The 19,938-nt window shown below is 39.8% G+C and overlaps 1 protein-coding gene and 1 pseudogene across 4 annotated transcripts; one reads left to right on the forward strand and one right to left on the reverse strand.

Annotated features, from left to right (window-relative positions):
- Positions 1-1,135: 1,135 nt before the first annotated feature.
- Positions 1,136-3,166, forward strand: LOC121746442 (annotated as a pseudogene).
- Positions 3,167-8,103: 4,937 nt separating this feature from the next.
- On the reverse strand, positions 8,104-12,244 carry LOC121747160 (protein EMSY-LIKE 3-like). 4 transcript variants are annotated; one of them, XM_042141155.1, is made up of 10 exons: positions 12,052-12,244; positions 11,390-11,459; positions 11,042-11,244; positions 10,588-10,935; positions 10,313-10,501; positions 9,568-9,636; positions 8,949-9,149; positions 8,812-8,880; positions 8,668-8,725; positions 8,104-8,540 (listed from the first exon to the last, which is right to left on the reverse strand). In XM_042141155.1, the coding sequence occupies exons 3-10, from the start codon at positions 11,126-11,128 to the stop codon at positions 8,443-8,445; spliced, it is 1,119 nt and encodes a 372-aa protein (XP_041997089.1). In that variant the 5' UTR covers positions 11,129-11,244; positions 11,390-11,459; positions 12,052-12,244; the 3' UTR covers positions 8,104-8,442. The 4 variants fall into 4 exon arrangements, with proteins under 4 accessions (XP_041997089.1, XP_041997088.1, XP_041997087.1 ...); XM_042141154.1 differs by lacking the exon at positions 11,390-11,459 and having other exon boundaries at positions 11,042-11,217; XM_042141153.1 differs by lacking the exon at positions 11,390-11,459 and having other exon boundaries at positions 10,313-10,495.
- Between the last annotated feature and the right edge of the window lie 7,694 nt (positions 12,245-19,938).

Here is a 19,938-nt window from a genome sequence, read left to right on the forward strand (position 1 = left end):
CCATTAAAATTGAGTTATTACAGTTTTTTACAAAAGCCAACATATTTAATCTCTCTTATAGTATTATTATTCAACTTACTAAATATTTATATATTAGTATTCGTAAAAAATTAAAAAGAAAAGAAACGCTTCATGTGGGTGGAAAGAAGTGCACTTTTTTTAGTGATAACCCATATACACGACCACCGACAGGAATGTCTTGCTATTGAAATGAAGGGTGTGCACACAAACACATTAATCAAGGTGGCGATTGGAAATTTACAAATAGTGTATATTTAAATATTTGAATATTGAATGTTGCAAAAGCCAGGATTTCAATTTTGCTACTATAACAATAATGCTTGGTGCCCACAATGTAGCTAGCCCACTGTAGCACTTTGGTCAATCTCTCTTTTTCCTCAATTTTTGAAAGAGATTGGAGTATATTTTTAAATAAGAGTTTAAATTTTAAAAATTATTATAAATTTATTTTTTGAACAAAGTGTATATCAAATCCTTTTATAAAAAATTCTAAACAATTAAAAATATATTTTATATAAATATATAGATTACAAATAGAAAATACCAAAATACCATAGGTGTGTCAAATTTTTACAATGAATTTGAACTAGTCCATGTTTTAACCCTATAAACATGTAATTTTAATCTGTTTTTCATTCATAAATTTTCTATGTTAATTTAGGACATAAAAGGAGTACTACCTTATTTGTATCATATCCCATTGTCATTTCTAAATGTAGCTCGAAAATAGGAATGTCGAAATGGATATTGAGTTTTATCTGTCCACAATTGTTTGGATTGGGGTCGGGTGCTCGAGTTGGTGGCTTGCGGGCATCGAGTAGTTAAAGATACTAAAATTTATGAATAAATTTTAATAAAAATTAGTTTAGAGACTTCTAAAGTTTTCACTCTAATAGTATTTGTTTCCACTTGTACATCACACCACCACTGACCCGGCTCGTTGCTCGCCTGAACCTGGCCCTTTCTGCCCGACGGTTGCGTGCCAGCCGGCATAGCTCGCTAACCCTCAAATATTAGTGACAATTAAATGATTTAACCCCACTCTAAACAATAAGCAGAAATGATTATTCAATAATTTGATTGAGAATAATATTTATTCACCAAGTTTCCTAAATTGAATTTCCAACTTCCCAACCAACCACCATCTCCATTCACTTCTCAACAATCAAACCTCTCTCTCTCCCCTTCTTTCTCTCACGCACACAGCCACACACCCTATCATAATTTGAACTTATCAAAAGAAGGGAGGAGAGATGGGCAGCAGAGAGAGTCATACAATCCAGTCAGTCGGCGGCGTGAGCCTAGATGCCCGCCTCTACCCGGCGGTGGCGGATTCAGATTCCGAGCATCGGAACGATGGATTGGTTGCCGTTTTGGTGCACCCCTACTCCGTGCTGGGTGGATTCCAAGGGCTGATGAAGGGCATGGCCTCGGGGCTAGCCAATAGCGGCGTCACAGCTCTCACCTTCAACATGCGCGGCGTCGGCAACTCCACTGGCCGCGCCTCCCTCACTGGCTTTGCCGAGGTCGAAGACGTCGTCTCAGGCTGCAAGTGGACCTCTCCGCCCGCCGCATTCTCCTCATCGGATCTTCAGCTGGTACATATCTCATTTCTCCGCTTCTAGGGTTTTGGAAGACGTGAATTGACTGTGAATTAGCTCAATTACTGATTGAGTTTCAAAACTAGGTTTATTAATTTGACTAAATCTGGCATGAATTGATTGTTAATTGGCTTGATTTCTGTTTGGGTTTCATAATTTTGATTGAATAGACGGATTGTTCACTATGTGTGAGTGTGTGAAAATGTGCAATCAGGGAAATGCATAGATGCAGTCGTTTATGCTAAATCGGAGCACATTGATCACATCTCCCCAAACTTGAGCGTAATTTGATTGGAATTCATAGCATTTGCAACAAATGATTGTTCGTTTTTGGTAATTTACAGCTATTTTGGAAAAAACACAGATGAAATCTTGACCTAGTGGTATCAATTTTGTGGATGAATAACAAGGATGAAAATCTTAACTATGCTAGTCTTACTCTTTCATGAAAATCTTGATGATTTTTGGATTTTGAATCAATGAAGTTTGTCATGTGTTTTGACTGATCATCCACTCTTGAGTTAAACTTGGAATGACATTGCAAGAAAATGTTGCATCTTATCTTACCATAAGCCTTGATTTGTCTAGTGTTTGCAGCATGGATAGATAGGTGCATTTATTTCTCTCATATGCCGATTTAATTATAGATGCCACACACGTTTGTGAGTGTGAACGAGCAATGCATGCAAACACATGTAGCGACAGTGATTTGGATTATAACTTGTTTTTGTGCAGGTGCTCCGATCGCTGGCTCTGCTGTCGACAAAGTTGAGGAGGTTATCGGCTATGTGAGCTTGGGCTACCCGTTTGGATTAACTGCTTCCATTCTCTTCGGAAGGCATCATAAGGCCATATTACAGTCTCCAAAGCCTAAACTCTTTGTGATGGGCACCAAGGATGGTTTCACGAGTGTTAAGCAGCTCGAGAGCAAGCTGAAGAATGCAGCCGGAAATAATCAAACGCATCTGATTGAGGGAGTCAGCCACTTTCAGATGGAAGGGCCAGCCTATGATGAACAAATGGTGAATCTCATCTTACAATTCATTTCATCGTTGTCAAGAAAGTAAATCAAATCTACTTTGCAAATGGTGTGTTCATTAATTTTTAGTGAAACAGGTGCTGTATCTGTGTGATCTCTATTTGGATTATATTGTTTTGCTAATTGTAACGTGCTTTAACACCTTATCTACGGATGTTGGAGTTGAAGGTTGAAAATGAAGTGACCGTCCGTTAAAACGGTTAAGTTGGTTGAGCTCGAGAATCAAGTTTCAAGATTTGATTGAGGGAGTTGATAACCGAATGCAAGTTGTTGCATGGAGTTTCAAGAAGTATAAAAGGCGTTGGAACTCAAGATATTAATAGCAGATTCATCATCAACACTTAGTTTTTGAAAGTCGAGTTTCTTTCAAGTTCTATGCACATAACACTTGAGAGTTTTACTAGTTCTGTAATCTTGAGTGTAGTTCAAGTGTGTAGCTCGTTTCTGAGTTTGTCTACGAGCGATTAGTGTTGTACAAGAGTGATCAATAAAGTGTTTCCATTTTTCTCTCCCGTGGACGTAGGCTTGCAAAGGCCGAACCACGTTAAATCCTCGAGTTCTTATTGCTATCTTTCGTTCTTGCATTGGGTGTGGTTTCTTATTGGGATCTTGTTTGCATCTTCTGATAGAAACTGAGAATCCAGTACCTTGGATTCACAAATTGGCGCCGTCTGTGGGAATCGGAGCACGAGCGAGGAAGAAAGCGTGAGGGTTTGCAGAAGATCTTTGAATCTTGTTTTCTTTATATCAGTGGTTGCGCCTTTGGTGTTCGAGGGAATGTCGACAGCCAAGTTTGATATAGAAAAGTTCACGGGAAACAATGATTTTGGGCTATGGAGGCTCAAAATGAAGGCTGTACTTATGCAGCAAGGTTTATGGGAAATACTGAAGCAAGATAAGGCAACTGAGCAGGAGACAGCAGATCCCAAGTATCAAGATCAGCAAGATAAGGCATATTCCACTTTGATCTTGAGCCTAAGTGATCGTGTGTTGAGAGAAATCTCAAAGGAGGAGACTGCATCAGGCGTTTGGAAGAAGTTGGAGTCATTATACATGACAAAATCTCTCTCAAATAGACTTCTCTTGAAGCAAAGGCTATTCACTTTCAAATTCACTGAATCAAGAAGCATCGGTGAGCAGCTTGAAGAATTTGCAAAGTACATTGATGATCTGGAGAACATTGATGAAGACATCAAGGATGAAGACAAAGCTCTCATGCTCTTGAACTCTCTGCCTAAGAGTTTTGAGCAATTCAAAGATGCTATCCTTCTTGGAAGAGACTCCAAAGTGACATATGAGGAGGTACATTCTGCTTTGAAAATGAAAGAATTCCAGAGGGTTGCAGTTAGACCTACTGATCCAGCTTCAGAAAGTCTGAATATCAGGGAAGATTCCAAGAAATCTGAGAAGAAGAAGCCTTGGAAGAAAGGGAAGAAGCCCTGGAAACAAAAGCCTATGGATGAAAAGGAGTCAAGATCCTGCTTTCACTGTAAGAAACCAGGCCATATTAAAAAGAACTGTTTCCTTTTCAAGAAGAAACAGCAGGAGTTTCAATCTGCTCAGAACACTGCAGCTATGGTTGAAGAGGTTCAGGCTGCAGAAGCTTTGAATATTACAGATGAGGACATCAGAAACGTGTGGATAATGGATAGTGGATGTAGCTTCCACATGAGCTCTCACATTGAGTGGTTTCAGAATCTGCAAAAATCTGATGGAGTGGTATTGCTTGGAAATGACCAAGAATGCAAGATTGAAGGTGTTGGAAACATCAAACTGAAGATGGCAGATGGATCATCCAGAATCTTATCAGATGTCAGATTCATTCCACACATCAAAAGAAATTTGGTGTCTCTTGGTGTACTTGAGCAGAGGGGATATTCTTTTACTTCCACTGGTGGAGTAATGAAGGTTATCAAAGACTCCAAGGTTGTCATTACCGCATTAAGGAAGAGGAATCTATACTACATGCAAGCTCAGGTGTTGACTGGAGATGTCAATACAATTACCAACTCAGATCTTGATCTTTGGCATCTGAGGCTGGGCCATGTGTCAGAGGCTGGCCTGAAAATTCTTGCCAAGAAAGGTGTTATAAGCACAGAAGTGCCCACTGCTATGAAACATTGTGAAGAGTGTGTCATGGGGAAGAACAAGAAGCTGCCATATGGGGTTGGAAAACACACATCAGAGATGCCTCTGGATTACTCACACAGTGACATATGGGGTCCCTCACCCGTGGCAACTATAGGTGGATGCAGGTATTTCTTGAACTTCATTGATGATTTTTCTAGGAAGATATGGATATATTTCATGAAAGAAAAGTCAGAAACGTTTGATAAATTCAGAGAGTGGTGTACAGAGGTAGAGGTTGAAAAGAAAACACCACTGAGATGCCTTAGAACAGATAATGGGCTCGAATTTCTGTCTCATGATTTTGATCATTTCTGTAAATTCAAGGGAGTCAAAAGGCATAGGACAGTGCCTAATAACCCTCAGCAAAACGGTGTAGCTGAGAGAGCTAACCGCACTATACTAGAAAGGGTGAGATGTATGTTAGCAAGTTCTGGGATGAAAAAGGGGTTCTGGGGTGAGGCTGCTGCAACTGCAGTCTATTTACTCAATAAGTGCCCATCTTCAGCCATCAATATGGATACACCTGACTTCAGATGGTATGGGTCTCATGGAGACTATGCAAAGCTAAGGCCATTCGGTTGTAAAGCCTACTCTCACATTAGAAGAAGTAAGCTTGATGCGAGGGCAATAAAATGTGCCATGTTGGGGTATCAAAAGGGTGTGAAGGGTTATAGATTGTGGTCCATGGAGGCTGGGAACAATAGAGTGATAATCAGCAGGGATGTGACATTTAGGGAAAGAGAGATGCCATATATTGAGCTGAATTCACAGAATGGGGCTGATAAGAGCAAGACTTCAGTGGAGGTGGAGCTGCTGGACAAGAATAGCTCTGATTCTGATGAGGATTCTGATTCGAATGAGGAACCTCAAATCACTGCAGACACTCAGCCAGATCAAGGAAATGACAATCTCAGAAACTATCAGCTTACTAGAGACAGAGAAAGAAGAGTCATCACAGCACCAGTGAGATACAGCAACTCATCTCTGGTGTATTATGCACTATGTGTGGCTGAAGGGATTGAAAGCTCAGAACCACAAAATTACAAAGAGGCTATGAAGAGTGATGAGAAAACCAGATGGATAAAGGCCATGAAAGAAGAAATGGAGTCACTCATCAAGAACAAAACTTGGGTTTTGGTGGACAGAAATCAGCTCCAGAAACTGATAGGTTGTAAGTGGATTTTCAAAAAGAAAATTGAGGCTGCTCTAGGGAACAAAATAAGATACAAGGCCCGTCTGGTTGCTAAGGGATACACTCAGAAAGAGGGAATAGACTATAATGAGGTATTCTCTCCTGTGGTGAAGCATAGTTCCATTAGGATTTTGATGGCTATTGTGTGTCAAAACAATTGGGAATTGCAGCAAATGGATGTAAAAACGGCATTCCTTCATGGTGAGTTGGAGGAGAGTATTTACATGGAGCAGCCAGAGGGATTTATTGATCCAGGAAATGAGAATAAGGTTTGCCTTTTGAAAAAAAGTCTATATGGATTGAAGCAAAGCAGCCGGCAATGGAACAAGAGATTTGATGAACATATGTTGAGTATTGGTTTCTGCAGATCAGATTATGATAATTGTGTCTACATGAAGAAGAAAGATGGAAGAGCCATAGCCTATCTACTTCTATATGTAGATGATATGCTCATTGCAGGCTCGGATATGCATGAAATTAAAAGAATAAAGTCAGATTTGAGTGCATGCTTTGAGATGAAAGATCTGGGTGATGCTAAAAGAATACTAGGAATGGACATCATTAGAGATAGAAGGAGGGGAACCTTGTGGCTGACTCAGCAGGATTATGTCAACAAAATATTGAAGAAGTTTCAGATGGCTGATTCAAGGTCAGTCATGACCCCCCTTGGACCACACTTCAAACTCAGTTCTGAACAGAAGCCTAAGACAGAAGAAGAGAAGAAAGAAATGGATAATTTGCCTTTTGCTAACATAGTAGGGAGTGTGATGTACACTATGGTGTGCACAAGACCTGACATTGCTCATGCCATAAGCTGTGTAAGCAGATACATGTCAGATCCGGGCAAGATTCATTGGCAGGCATTGAAGTGGGTTTTGAGATATCTTAAAGGGTCTGAAAGTGTGGGGATATTGTACAGAAGTGGACATGACTCAACAAAGGATGCTGCTATGGGATTCTGTGATTCTGATTTTGCCACAAATTATGATAATAGGAAGTCACAGACAGGGTACATATTCACCTTATATGGATCTGCTGTTTCATGGAAATCTGGGTTGCAATCTGTAGTGGCATTATCTACCACGGAGGCAGAGTATATTGCTCTAGCTGAAGCAGTTAAGGAGAGCTTCTGGTTGAAAGGAATGCTGAGTGATTTTGGAGTGCAACAGAGATCCATAACAGTGCATTGTGATAGTAGTAGTGCAATAAGTTTGTCCAAGCATGCTGTGTTTCATGAAAGAAGCAAACACATTGATGTGAGGTTACATTTTATCAGAGATGAAGTTAGCAAAGGGGAGGTAAAGATTCAGAAAATAGGGACTGAGGATAATCCCGCAGATATGCTTACAAAAGTTCTGCCAACATCCAAGTACACTCACTGTTTGGAGTTGGTGGCTGTGATTCAAAGATAAGGTGATGGTAAATGGAGAGAAGGGGACAAAGGTTTGATCATTGTTCAACCTAGGTGGAGATTTGTTGGAGTTGAAGGTTGAAAATGAAGTGACCGTCCGTTAAAACGGTTAAGTTGGTTGAGCTCGAGAATCAAGTTTCAAGATTTGATTGAGGGAGTTGATAACCGAATGCAAGTTGTTGCATGGAGTTTCAAGAAGTATAAAAGGCGTTGGAACTCAAGATATTAATAGCAGATTCATCATCAACACTTAGTTTTTGAAAGTCGAGTTTCTTTCAAGTTCTATGCACATAACACTTGAGAGTTTTACTAGTTCTGTAATCTTTTAGTGTAGTTCAAGTGTGTAGCTCGTTTCTGAGTTTGTCTACGAGCGATTAGTGTTGTACAAGAGTGATCAATAAAGTGTTTCCATTTTTCTCTCCCGTGGACGTAGGCTTGCAAAGGCCGAACCACGTTAAATCCTCGAGTTCTTATTGCTATCTTTCGTTCTTGCATTGGGTGTGGTTTCTTATTGGGATCTTGTTTGCATCTTCTGATAGAAACTGAGAATCCAGTACCTTGGATTCACAACGGATGATTGTCATGTGTGATTTGTGAAGGAAAATGAGAAATTTATTAACTTGTTTTTTTAATAAAATACAGTTCTTTTACTATGCTAGTGAAAAGATAAATTAACCGTGAAAATGAGAAAATTAAATGCTAGAAAATAGGCAAAAATAGTACTAGTATTTAATTTATTTTATACAAAATGAACCCATGAAATGAGCAAAACATAAATTAGCTAATCATACATTGTATCAAGGACATATTTATCAATCAATATTTCTTGAAATACAAGAAAATATCTAACTTACTACATCCAAATCAAAGAAGAATATGGAAATTGATCTGTTTACATGAAAACTAAAACATACCCTAAAAATGACTTTTCCCCATTAGGCAAACTAATCACAACACCTAAATTAATCACATGCATCTAAAGAGGCTAAAAACACAAGGAAGTTCAGGGTTAAACAATTGACAACCATTAGAATCTTCTGCACCACTTTCAACCTCTAGCCAATTCATAACTCCCAGCCCTTCCAGCAGTCTCGAGCTCATTGCCCGGGCCACGATAATCGTTATCCTGTTGTTGTTGCTCGTCGTCTGATGCAAAAATGGAAATGCAATGAAGAATTGAGATGTGCAAGCAAGTAACAATGTAAACCATAGTTGGACGAAAGCAGAAACACATACTAAAATACTCAAAAACAATATTAAATGATCTTCTTACCACTATCACAGGCATCCACAAGTTTTTGAATTACTTGAACCAACGTTTGTTCGTGTTCCTGCATAGCCGATTTTACAACAGGAGTGTTAGTGCAAAAGGATCGACATGGTAACTTGATAATTTTTCGATCATATCAACATAAACCTTGAGCATTCTCTTAGCCTTGTCAATCTCTAATGCATCAGGATGACTTGCTTCAAGCACCTTCTCCACCTGCCATAACAACAGTTCTGTAAACTTGCAAAGACCAACAAGATTCCAAAAAGGTCAATATGGAATACCTTCTTAATTAATGTATCAGTGTGCAATATCTCGATTTCCTCAGAATCGTCTTTCGCAACCCCATTTCGTGAAGGCTGCATTTCATTGGCATGCGGGTTCATTGAGGATGTTCTTCCTCTTCCAGAGTTAGGTCCACCCGCCTCGCCTAGTCGAGATACTACAGGATCCTCACCCACCCACCGAATATCCTCAGGGGGAACCTGTATCAAGGTTAATTTAATCAGGTAGGACTAGATCAGCAAAATTAGCACAATTAGGCTCAAACTATCAGGCAGGGAACAAGAATAAGAGGTGTTCTTATGTCCTAAGTTCGGCCTTCAACCACCTAATCTGATCCGAGCTCAAAGTTTTGTTTCAGAATACCAGGAAAAAAGCCGGAGATTCCACTTGAGTTGAACATATGTCGGTATAAAACATATAACAAAAAAGCATCTCATGCAAAATGAGAATCGTTTATTTGCCTACTCTAGGATCCATATAACAAGCTATAAACCACATGAGGAAATATTTCAGACGTAAAAGCAAACATAAAAATATAGGAATAATGTTATGTCCATCATCACATTTATGTGTACTGTGTAGGACATATATGGGCTACCAGTAACAAAAGACAGCTACCTCTTTTATGTTAACCCATTCCACAGTCTCGCTAGGCAGATTGCTATCATAAACCAGAGAATGTCGGCCCTGAAAATACCAGAAAGACCAGCAGAAGTTAGAAGTGATTTTTTGGGATAATTGAGTACATCTTATCAAAGCCCAAACTCATAAATGTGAAACAACTGCTTTTCCATAATTACCACCACCACGAGCATACAATATTAAAGTGCAATAAAGCATATTAAAGGAACAGCACAAAGGTTGAGAGGGTAAAAGTACGTACAATTTTCAGTATAGCTAAGGTGATTCATAATCATCGTTAATAGGGGAAGCAAACACTGTCAATAAAGCCTCTCAAATATAAAAATTGTTTCCTTTTATCATAACAAAATGCATTATATAGCATATATTCCAACGAAGGTAGGATATTACATTTCGAAGGTAAAAAAATTCAAAAAATAAGGAGATGAAAAATAGGGGGTATTAATATCAATATCACCTTTGGCTTTAGAAATTTCGAGGCTAGATGCTCTATGTTTCATTATAGATTCTCAACCCTCCAAGGTAATAGTAATAGGAGTATATTTTAAGGATTTTTCCAAATTTTACAGTTCTTGTTTGCCATTGCACTTCTCATGCATGACATTGAGGGTACAGCATAAATTTCACCAGATGAGTTTCCAGCCATAGATTTATCCCTATGTACACCAAATAGGACAGAGAGATTCTCCAAACCAATAGGCCAAAGAGGAACAGAACATACATCTACAGGATTATATTCAGATATGACAGCCTCATAGAAGTTACTGTCTGCAGGCCATCTTATCATCACCCGCCTACCAATTAAGGACTCATGGATGCTTTCAGAATTATTATCCATAGGAGCCCCAGTAGCAACATGATCACCATATTGATATTGCATGGGTTTCCCTGAGGTGAATGCTGGCTGACCCTATGGAACAATGAAACATATTTTATAAATTGAGAATTTAAATTAAATGTAACTTTCACTAATCCTTATTATAAAGGCTAACTTACAGCATTCATCCTTCTCCCACCAATCCCTGAAGAAGGTCCTCGTTTCACAACCGAATTGAATGGTAAGGTGCTACCAGCCACTGGCTGAGGAAGCAAAGACTGAGAAAATGGATTTCCTGACAGGGAATTTTTATGCCTTTTACGGGAAGCTGAAATTGTAGGACTTGGTAACTGGTTGTTCATATGAAGGGGGACATTGGGGGCTAGATTTTGGTTACCACCTGCCTCTCTCCACTCTCTGATCCTGTGAATGAGGTCATCACCATTAACCTGACTAAGTAGTTCTCTGTGCTCATCATCTGACACCCTGAGTTCCTTTCTTAATTCTGTTATGAGGCCTTCTTTTTCCTGAGTAACAACCATATCGAAACAGCCAAATCTAATCAGATGAGAATTATTTCTTCAAACATAACAAATACTGTACTATAATAAATACACATGTAACAAACTATACCCATGTAAGTGCATCAGATTGTGCTTTGAAAGCTCGTAGAACAGCACCGTATGCAATCTGTTCCAGATTATGTATTTCGTATTCCATATCAACTTGAATCCTTTGAAATGGAGCTGATGGTAAAAATGTTCTTCCGTTTCCTGCCACACGTCCTCCTGCTGTGCCTCTAGTATACACTATTTGAGGATTATCATCATCAGTGCCTGCATTAGTTTTAACTAGCTTATTACTAAATTATAAGCATTCTAGTAGTTGTTCAAATACCAAAACCCTTGGTCTCGAAAGCACTTGACCGAAAAAAGTTTTAGCCAGCAAATAGTACACTAACAGCCGAAGAAAGAATTGTACTAATAAGCCATTCAAGTGGTTAAATTGATGTATTGTGATCCTAATCATGGGCTGGCGAGGGCACTCGATTCTACATAGACAGAAAAGAAAAACTAATCAACAAGACGAATCAGCTGTGCTGCCAGAAAAATATAAAAGCTTTCGTACTCATGCTGTAAGAAACGAATAGTAGAAAATAATTTATGATCATTGCTCGAACCACCGATTTAATTTTGCTCTCGTCACAAACTCGACATTCACACGATAAAAGGGGCACCAGAGGGGGGGGGGGTAGAATTTTTTAAACAAATTAAAGTGGAGTAATCCTGATTCATAGAAACCGAAATATGGAAAAGAATCAAAATCCGAAAAAAATCAAATTATTCGCGGTTAAGATGCGGATTCAAAGCCCTAAACCTAAAATGTCCAAGGCCAAATTCACGACCGGCCTCTAAAACCAGAGTCTCTATGTTCCTACCATACATTGCTTTCCAAAACCAATGAATTCGACAAATTGTACCCAAATTTGACCTAAGATCTAAAGTTCTTCTAAAACATCGACGTCCATATCCTCGAAGAGAACATAATTCAACCAAGAGAACGGATAATTCGATGTCAGAGAAGAAGAAGCACATGCTTCCACGAACAAGGAGTAATTGAAAATTGCCAGAAATTACACTCACCGCTGCTGTCTATGAGTCCATATTCCATAGAAAAGCCAGGTCAATCCAAGTTGAACGATTCCCCAGACTGGCTTGAGAGATTTTTCACGCCTCTAATGCCTTGGGAGAATGACAAACGTCTCCAGAGAGATTCTACGAGGTCGGGGAAGAAGGTTTTTAGAGAGAGAAAATGCGACGGATTTTGTAGTAGATCGTAAACCTCTTTAACGACAGGGAATGCAATCTGAAATTGAAGGGTGGGGTAGGTGGAAGAGAATGGGCCTGGACGTTGAGAATTTTAATTGGTCCTAAATTCTGGCCCAATATCTCTGTAGCCCAATAAAATAATTTGTGGTCAAGTATCGACTACATTTCCAAATGTTCATTGTTTTGTTAAGCATATTATTTGAGAAATATTGACCCGGCATATTCTATTAAAAATGAAACGTGTTTCTTTTTGGATTGTCCTACTAAAAATCAAACATTTTCAAAAATAGAAACAATATCATCTTTACTTTTTATTTATCTTACTTTATTTCTCTTTCCACTCAACTCACAAAACAATACTGAATAAAATTGTGTACCCGAAAAGCAAATGTTTTATATTTAGTGGGACGAGGGAGTATAACATTTACTATTTGTTTGGAATTAAATTAATACAACATTTATTTGTTTAGCATCAACTCTTAAAGTTTTTAGAGCTCTACACCAAAGTTTGAATTAATTTTATTTGATTGGGATTTTAATGATATGCTATTACTATTAGGTACACGGTATATTGTCATTGATAATAAAAATACTATCGAATTTGCAAACATTGCTAGAGTATTTTTTAATATCGAAACTTTGCTGAACTAAATCTAAATGTCCTTATTTGACGAAAAGCCCTGCCCATGACTGGACCCACTCCTTTCATTTCTATTTAAGTAAAACCTACCAAGAATTTACGACAAGTCTATGCATATAGTAATAAACTATGACTCAATACAATAATGTATGAATAAAGGAGTATGTGTCACATATTGATGCTCTATACCTAATATACTTAATCACCTGATCAATTAAGGTGGTTTTGTATCCATATGTGTGTGTAAGAGAAAGAGATGCTGGCCATATATAAGTGGCCAAACTCCCCATTTTCATTTATTTCAAACTCTCCCACTAAATCTCACTTTACACACACTACTCTCTTAGCTTATAGTGTGATCTAAAGTTGACATGAAGATCAAACTCAAATCATCTCTCTCTTTATTTCTGGCTTTGCTCCTGTTAGAGTTTGTTTTCTGTCATTCCTTTCACAAACTTGCAGATGAAGATATGATCACAACTTCTACATTTGAAGTGAAAAGTTCAAAGGCAAGAAGGCCAATCTCTTCAAAACACAATCACCAGCCTAAGAAAGCTATGGATCAAAGCTTGAGGGCCAGGCCGCCCAGCCTTCCCAACCCAACTCAAAACTGATGAGTTTTGTCGTCTCGTCTCGTCTAGTAATGTATTTTCTTTTCAAGATGTGATTTAATTGTTGATGGTGCATGATGGAATAAAATTATTAAATTACTATACTAGTTTATTTGATTATGTGCTCGTGTTGAGATTTGTTTGTAGTGTATGGCTGTATAGACTTTTTGAAGATCATGGCTAACTGCTCCATGTGATGTTATGGAAAAAGGCAAGCATTCAATTAGGTGCATTTCATTATTTGATATGAAACATTGAACTTAGTTATGTAGTTCACGCGAGAATACTGACGACACAGTTTACGTGGCCCTATTATATCATCAGTAATGAATTATTTTCGAAATATATACGACTAACTGACCCTATGTAATTTTGTTTCCAATCATATCTAATTTTTTGTTACGACAGAATATGTAATCGAGACAAAAAGAAATGTAAAGAGACACAAATTTACGTGTGTTGGAAAGAAATCAATGTGAGAAGATTACGGAATCAAATCAAAGAGCAAATAATTATGAAGATAGCGAATTGATTGTAAATTACCGAGAATAAGGTAATTAGAATTAGGGTAGATCTTACCATATGTGTATAGCTTCCATTCTATAAAGATTGATGTAATGACACGGTTATGAACAAGTTGAATAAAGAGAACATATTTCAACATGGCATCAGAGCAAAGGCTCAGAAAAAATTCATCATAGCCCGATAAATCCTTTCTCGACCTAAGGCAGAAACCGCCATGACCGGAGACGAAACCAAACCCAAAATCCCAGATGACCAAAAACTGAGAGTTAGCAAGAATGTTACCGTAGCCATCAAGCTCAACGGATCGAATTACTCGATATGGGCGCGGCTGATGAAAATTCAGATCGGGAGTAGGAGAGTACTCCGCCACATCAACGGCAATCCGCCACCTCCCGAACCAGGGGCGGCTGATTACACGGAGTGGGAGGAGACATACTTAATTGTCTTCTCATGGATTCTAGACAATATCGAAACCGATATCGTTATCGATTTCGCCCATCACCAAACGGCAGAAGCCTTATGGAAAAGCTTAGCCGTAACGTTTGAGAGCACATCCGATCCATTCCTTCTATTTGACCTGGAAGAGAAGGCAGAGAACGTCAAGCAAGGGGAACAAAGCCTCGAAACATATTGGCGACACTTACATGGAACGTGGATAGATGTAGATCGGTGTCAAGAACAACCGGTCACTTGCTGTGACAAAGGAGTCGGCCAATTCTGGAAATACGTCGAGACTCGACGCCTTTTCAAATTCTTGACCGGACTCAACCCGAGGTACGATCAGATGAAGCGAGAGGTCCTCAAAGACCGACCGTGGCCCTCAGCCGAGGTCGCATACGGCTGGATAAAAAGGGAGACCGCCCGACTCCGGATCATGCCGGCAATCTCCGAACCAGCCGGTGCAACCAACGACATCAACTCATCATCGGGCAATATCGGGCTTGGATTCGCGGCCCAGAGTCAGCCACGAAGTGGACCACCGCCAAACCGAACAGGGACAGGACCGCCGCCACCAAATCGTCGGCCATTCAAAGTAGATAAATCGAAGCTATGGTGCTCACACTGTGGAAAGCACAAACACACCAAAGAATCGTGCTTTCTACTCATCGGATTCCCGGAATGGTGGGATGAAAATCAAAAGGCCAAGGCGAAATTAGCCGTCGGGGTGACCGATAACGGAGGGGGCTTGTTCTCAGTGGCCGGAGCGGGCAACCAGGAGGCTACCGACGCTCACGGCCGGCAGGAGAACAGAGGAGGCGGCAGGTCGGTCGGAGAAGCAGCAGTCGCCGAGTTCAGGAGAGGCGGCGGTGAATCATTCGGAGGTAAAGGGTTGGGGTTCTTTAACCCTAACCCTGATTTTAACTTTGCAATTAAGCCCCTAAGTTTTGAGTCCTCCAAAATAACACCCCCCAGATTCGAGTTATTGTGCAATAAACCCCATAATGATGTTAAATTGCAATTGAATTCCCCAGAGTCTGAAAAAATGAAAAATGACCCTCAAACTTCTGAAAATCCTTTGTTAGCCCTAATTATTTTGCACCTCTTGAAAACACTCATATTGCGTGCATGGCAAAAAATTTATCGGGTAACATCGGGACTGAGTGGATATTCGATTGCGGGGCTACAGATACTATGACCTATGATAGGGATGATTTTTCCACTTTTAATGAAGCAACGAAAAGCCAAATTCAAACTGCTGATGGGGAATTAACATCTGTACATGGAAGTGGAACAATTGAGATATCCCCGAGTCTAAAACTTAAGAATTGCCTATATGTGCCCAAATTGTCTCACAAATTAATGTCTATCAGCCATGTGACGAAGGAACTGAATTGTACTTTATTGATGCATCCGAATTTCTGTGTATTACAGGATATCAGGACGAGGAGGATAATTGGGCGTGGCACTGAGCGTCAAGGCCTCTACTATGTGGACGAGATAGCTCACCAAGGTGGCGCCGCGATGCTTGCTCAAGGGTCTGCTGATAGAGAAGCATGGTTGTGGCACCGAAGATTGGGTCATCCGTCTGCGGGTTATTTCAAATTACTTTTTCCCAAATTTTCTCCTCTTAAAGACATCTCTTGTGAGTCATGTGTTTTGGCTAAGAACTATAGACAGTCCTTTAAATCAAATAATACGCGTGTTAAAGATATTTTTTCCCTAGTTCATGCTGATGTGTGGGGCCCTGCGCCTATTACTGGTGATCATGGTTTTAAATACTTTCTGCTATTTGCTGATGATTGCACTAGAATGACGTGGGTATATTTTTTGCGAAGTAAATCTGAAGTTTTTGAAAAGTTTGTCATCTTTTTTAAAATGGTTCAGACGCAATTTCACAAAACTATCTCAATTCTTAGGTCGGATAATGGGAGGGAATTTGTCAATAGAGATATGGAAAAATTTTTTAAGACTCATGGGCTAGTTCATCAAACTTCGTGTCCTTATACACCGGAACAAAACGGGGTAGCTGAGCAAAAAAATAGAATTTTACTTGAAATTACTCGAGCTCTGTTTTTTGACTAAAATGTCCCAAAATTTCTTTGGCCAGAGGCGGTCGCTACCTTCGTGTATCTTGTGAACCGTCTTCCTACAAAAATTCTTGACATGAAAACACCCCATCAAGTCCTTTCGAAATTGACAAAAATACCCGAACCATTTACACTTCCGCTTAAAATTTTTGGATGCTCCGTCTATGTGCATATCCCAAAACACGAGCGCACAAAGTTTTCTGCATGCGCCATAAAATGTGTCTTTTTTGGATATGGGGTCAATCAAAAGGGATATAGGTGTTATGATCCGTCGTCTAGGAAAATAATTACTACTATGAACTGCAACTTCCTTGAGTGTGAGTACTTTTATCAAACCCAACTTAGGAGTCAGGGGGAGAGTGGGAATAGTTTAAGGGAAATACATGGACCCCCAAGTTGGTTGGTGCCCCAATCAAGCAACTCCGAAGCGGAACCAACAGAACAAGCTAGCGCCATCGCCGAGCAAGTCACATCCACTATGGATCCTCCTCAGTCAACCACGTCTCAGTCTAATCCTCCTCCAGTGATATCTGAGGTAATTCCCGAACCTGAAAGTACATTCATAACTTCTGACAATTCGAGTGTAGATGAAGTCACCGCCATTGATGGGGATACTGGTCGATATATCCTTCCTCAACGCAGTACTCGAGGAATTCCACCTAAGAGATACAGTCCTGAAAAGATAGGGGCTAAAAACAGATACGGAGTGGCAAATCTTGCCAAAGCCAACCTGACAGAAATGGCAAGAGCGTTCACGGCTGCTTTGTATGAAGAAGAAGAGATCCCTCAGACCGCGGAAGAAGCTATGAATGTACCTCATTGGAGAAAGACGATGATGGTTGAAATGAATGCCCTGATGAAGAGCAAGACATGGGAAGTCTGTGCCAAGCCAGAAGGTGTGCGAGCTGTGGGATGCAGGTGGGTCTTCACTATTAAAAGGAGACCAGATGGATCGATTGAGCGGTACAAAGCAAGGTTGGTAGCAAAGGGATACACTCAGACATATGGAGTCGACTATGCCGAGACATTCTCCCCAGTTGCAAAAATGAACACTATCCGTGTCCTATTCTCCATTGCGACCAACAAGGAATGGCCCCTACACCAGTTTGATGTCACTAATGCCTTCCTGCATGGTGAACTTTCAAAACGATATACATGGAGGTTCCACCAGGTTTCTCCGAAGACTTTGAAGGTGGAAAAGTGTGCAAGCTCAAGAAGACACTATATGGGTTGAAGCAGTCTCCTCGAGCGTGGTTTGGAAGGTTCACTGAGGTAATGAAGAAGTACGGGTATAAACAGAGTAACTCTGATCACACTCTGTTTCTGAAAAAGAGGGAAGGAAAAATCACATGCCTTATCATCTATGTAGATGACATGATCCTCACTGGCGACGATGAGGAAGAGATCAAACTGCTGAGACAGAACTTGTTTTCAGAATTTCAGATGAAGGACCTTGGACTGCTAAAGGGAATAGAAGTGTTAAGATCAAAGAAGGGAATTTTCATTAATCAGAGAAAGTATGTCCTTGACCTACTGGCGGAAATAGGGATGATGGATTGCAAGCCAGCAGATACTCCTATGGTGCAGAATCATGGACTACGAATAATAGAAGGAGCAGAACTTACTCATCGCACAAGGTATCAACGCTTGGTTGGAAAGCTAATTTACTTATCCCATACGAGACCGGATATCGCATATGCAGTTGGGGTGGTGAGCCAGTTTATGCACAAACCTCAAGAAGCTCATTGGGAAGCAGCACTGCGGATCGTTAGGTACCTCAAAGGAACTCCGGGACATGGAGTGATGTTTAAGAAGCATGGTCATATGGACATATACGGATTCACAGATGCTGATTGGGCCGGAAACCCAAATGATCGGAAGTCAACAGCAGGGTACTTCACATTCGTTGGTGGCAATTTGGTCACTTGGCGAAGCAAGAAACAAAAGGTGGTAGCTTTGTCGAGTGCTGAAGCAGAATTTCGAGGAATTAAGAGTGGACTGACTGAGATCCTGTGGTTAAAAAGGCTAATGACCGAGTTGGAATTGATGCCTTCCGGACCCTGCAAGCTATTCTGTGATAACAAGGCAGCTATCAGCATATCCGAGAACCCAGTACAACATTGAAGTTGATCGGACAAAACACGTTGAAGTTGATCGACACTTCATCAAAGACAACATTGAAGCCAAGGTAGTGGAACTACCGTTTGTCCAATCAGAAGACCAGCTAGCTGATATTCTTACCAAAGCTGTGGACTCTAGAAATTTCCGTGAAGTATTGGGCAAGTTAAGTATGGATGATCCCCTTACTTAACTTGAGGGGGAGTGTTGGAAAGAAATCAATGTGAGAAGATTACGGAATCAAATCACCGAGCAAATAATTATGAAGATAGCGAATTGATTGTAAATTACCGAGAATAAGGTAATTAGAATTAGGGTAGATCTTACCATATGTGTATAGCTTCCATTCTATAAAGATTGATGTAATGACACGGTTATGAACAAGTTGAATAAAGAGAACATATTTCAACAACGTGGTTCACTAACATTGTGTTGAATACGTTCACGGGTAAGAAACGGAAAACATATTATTTTCGGATTGTTTTCGGATTACAGAGTTATGTGTCCTACTTCTATATAAATAGGCACATAGACGACGGGCTAGACCCAATATAACAATTAGGACCCAAAACAGAAACATAGCATAGCGAGACCCCCGTTTGGCTAGCGGCAAATTAACAATACAGATTCAAGGCATATTAACATTTATTGAATTATTTAAATACCCATGAATCGAATTATGAATAGTACGCGTAGATGAAATAAACAACTTTTTAGACCCTTCTTGATATGGTGGAATGGAATGGGGGAATGGAATGACATTCCTACCTCCATTCCATTCCTTTGCTTGGTAAATATTTTTGTTAGGAATCACCATTCCTTTCGGAATGGCCATTCCATTCCACATGGGAATACCCATTCCATCCATTTAGCTAAGGAATGGCCATTCCATTCCATTCCATTTTTTACTTATGCTAATTTTGCATTAAAAAGCGTCACCCACAAGTGTATAGGGTATGTAGCACGTGGCAAGTTAAATTATCCATCCACGAAGACTAAAAGCCGGTTTGAGTATTACGATGCAACTTTGAACACTATTTAGACTACTAAAAGGGGTTTTTAGTTTTCTATAACTAAGATCAAAGAACAATTAATCAAGTAAAGACAAATAACTAAGCAAGACAAACAAATGATAGTTTTTCACACAAATTTGGAAAGGTAGGGATATGGATCCGTTAGTATGGATCACGGATTTCACCTAAGGATCATGCTCATCTATTAGTTCTCATGTGTGGCTAGGAAGGTCGGGTTAATTGGTTAGACCCCCTCTCGGGTGTAT

Source organism: Salvia splendens, chromosome 9 (assembly GCF_004379255.2).
Source record: "Salvia splendens isolate huo1 chromosome 9, SspV2, whole genome shotgun sequence".
Classification (NCBI taxonomy): Eukaryota; Viridiplantae; Streptophyta; class Magnoliopsida; order Lamiales; family Lamiaceae; genus Salvia; species Salvia splendens.

Bases quoted from the DNA above. Each gene is read 5' to 3' on its own strand.
- LOC121747160 (XM_042141156.1), bottom strand. From the start codon at position 12,079: ATGGAATATGGACTCATAGACAGCAGCG. The intron at 11,245-12,051 runs GTGAGTGTAATT...AAACTAATGCAG, and splicing joins TGGACTCATAGACAGCAGCG to GCACTGATGATGATAATCCT. The intron at 10,502-10,587 runs GTAAGTTAGCCT...ATTGTTCCATAG, and splicing joins GTGGGAGAAGGATGAATGCT to GGTCAGCCAGCATTCACCTC.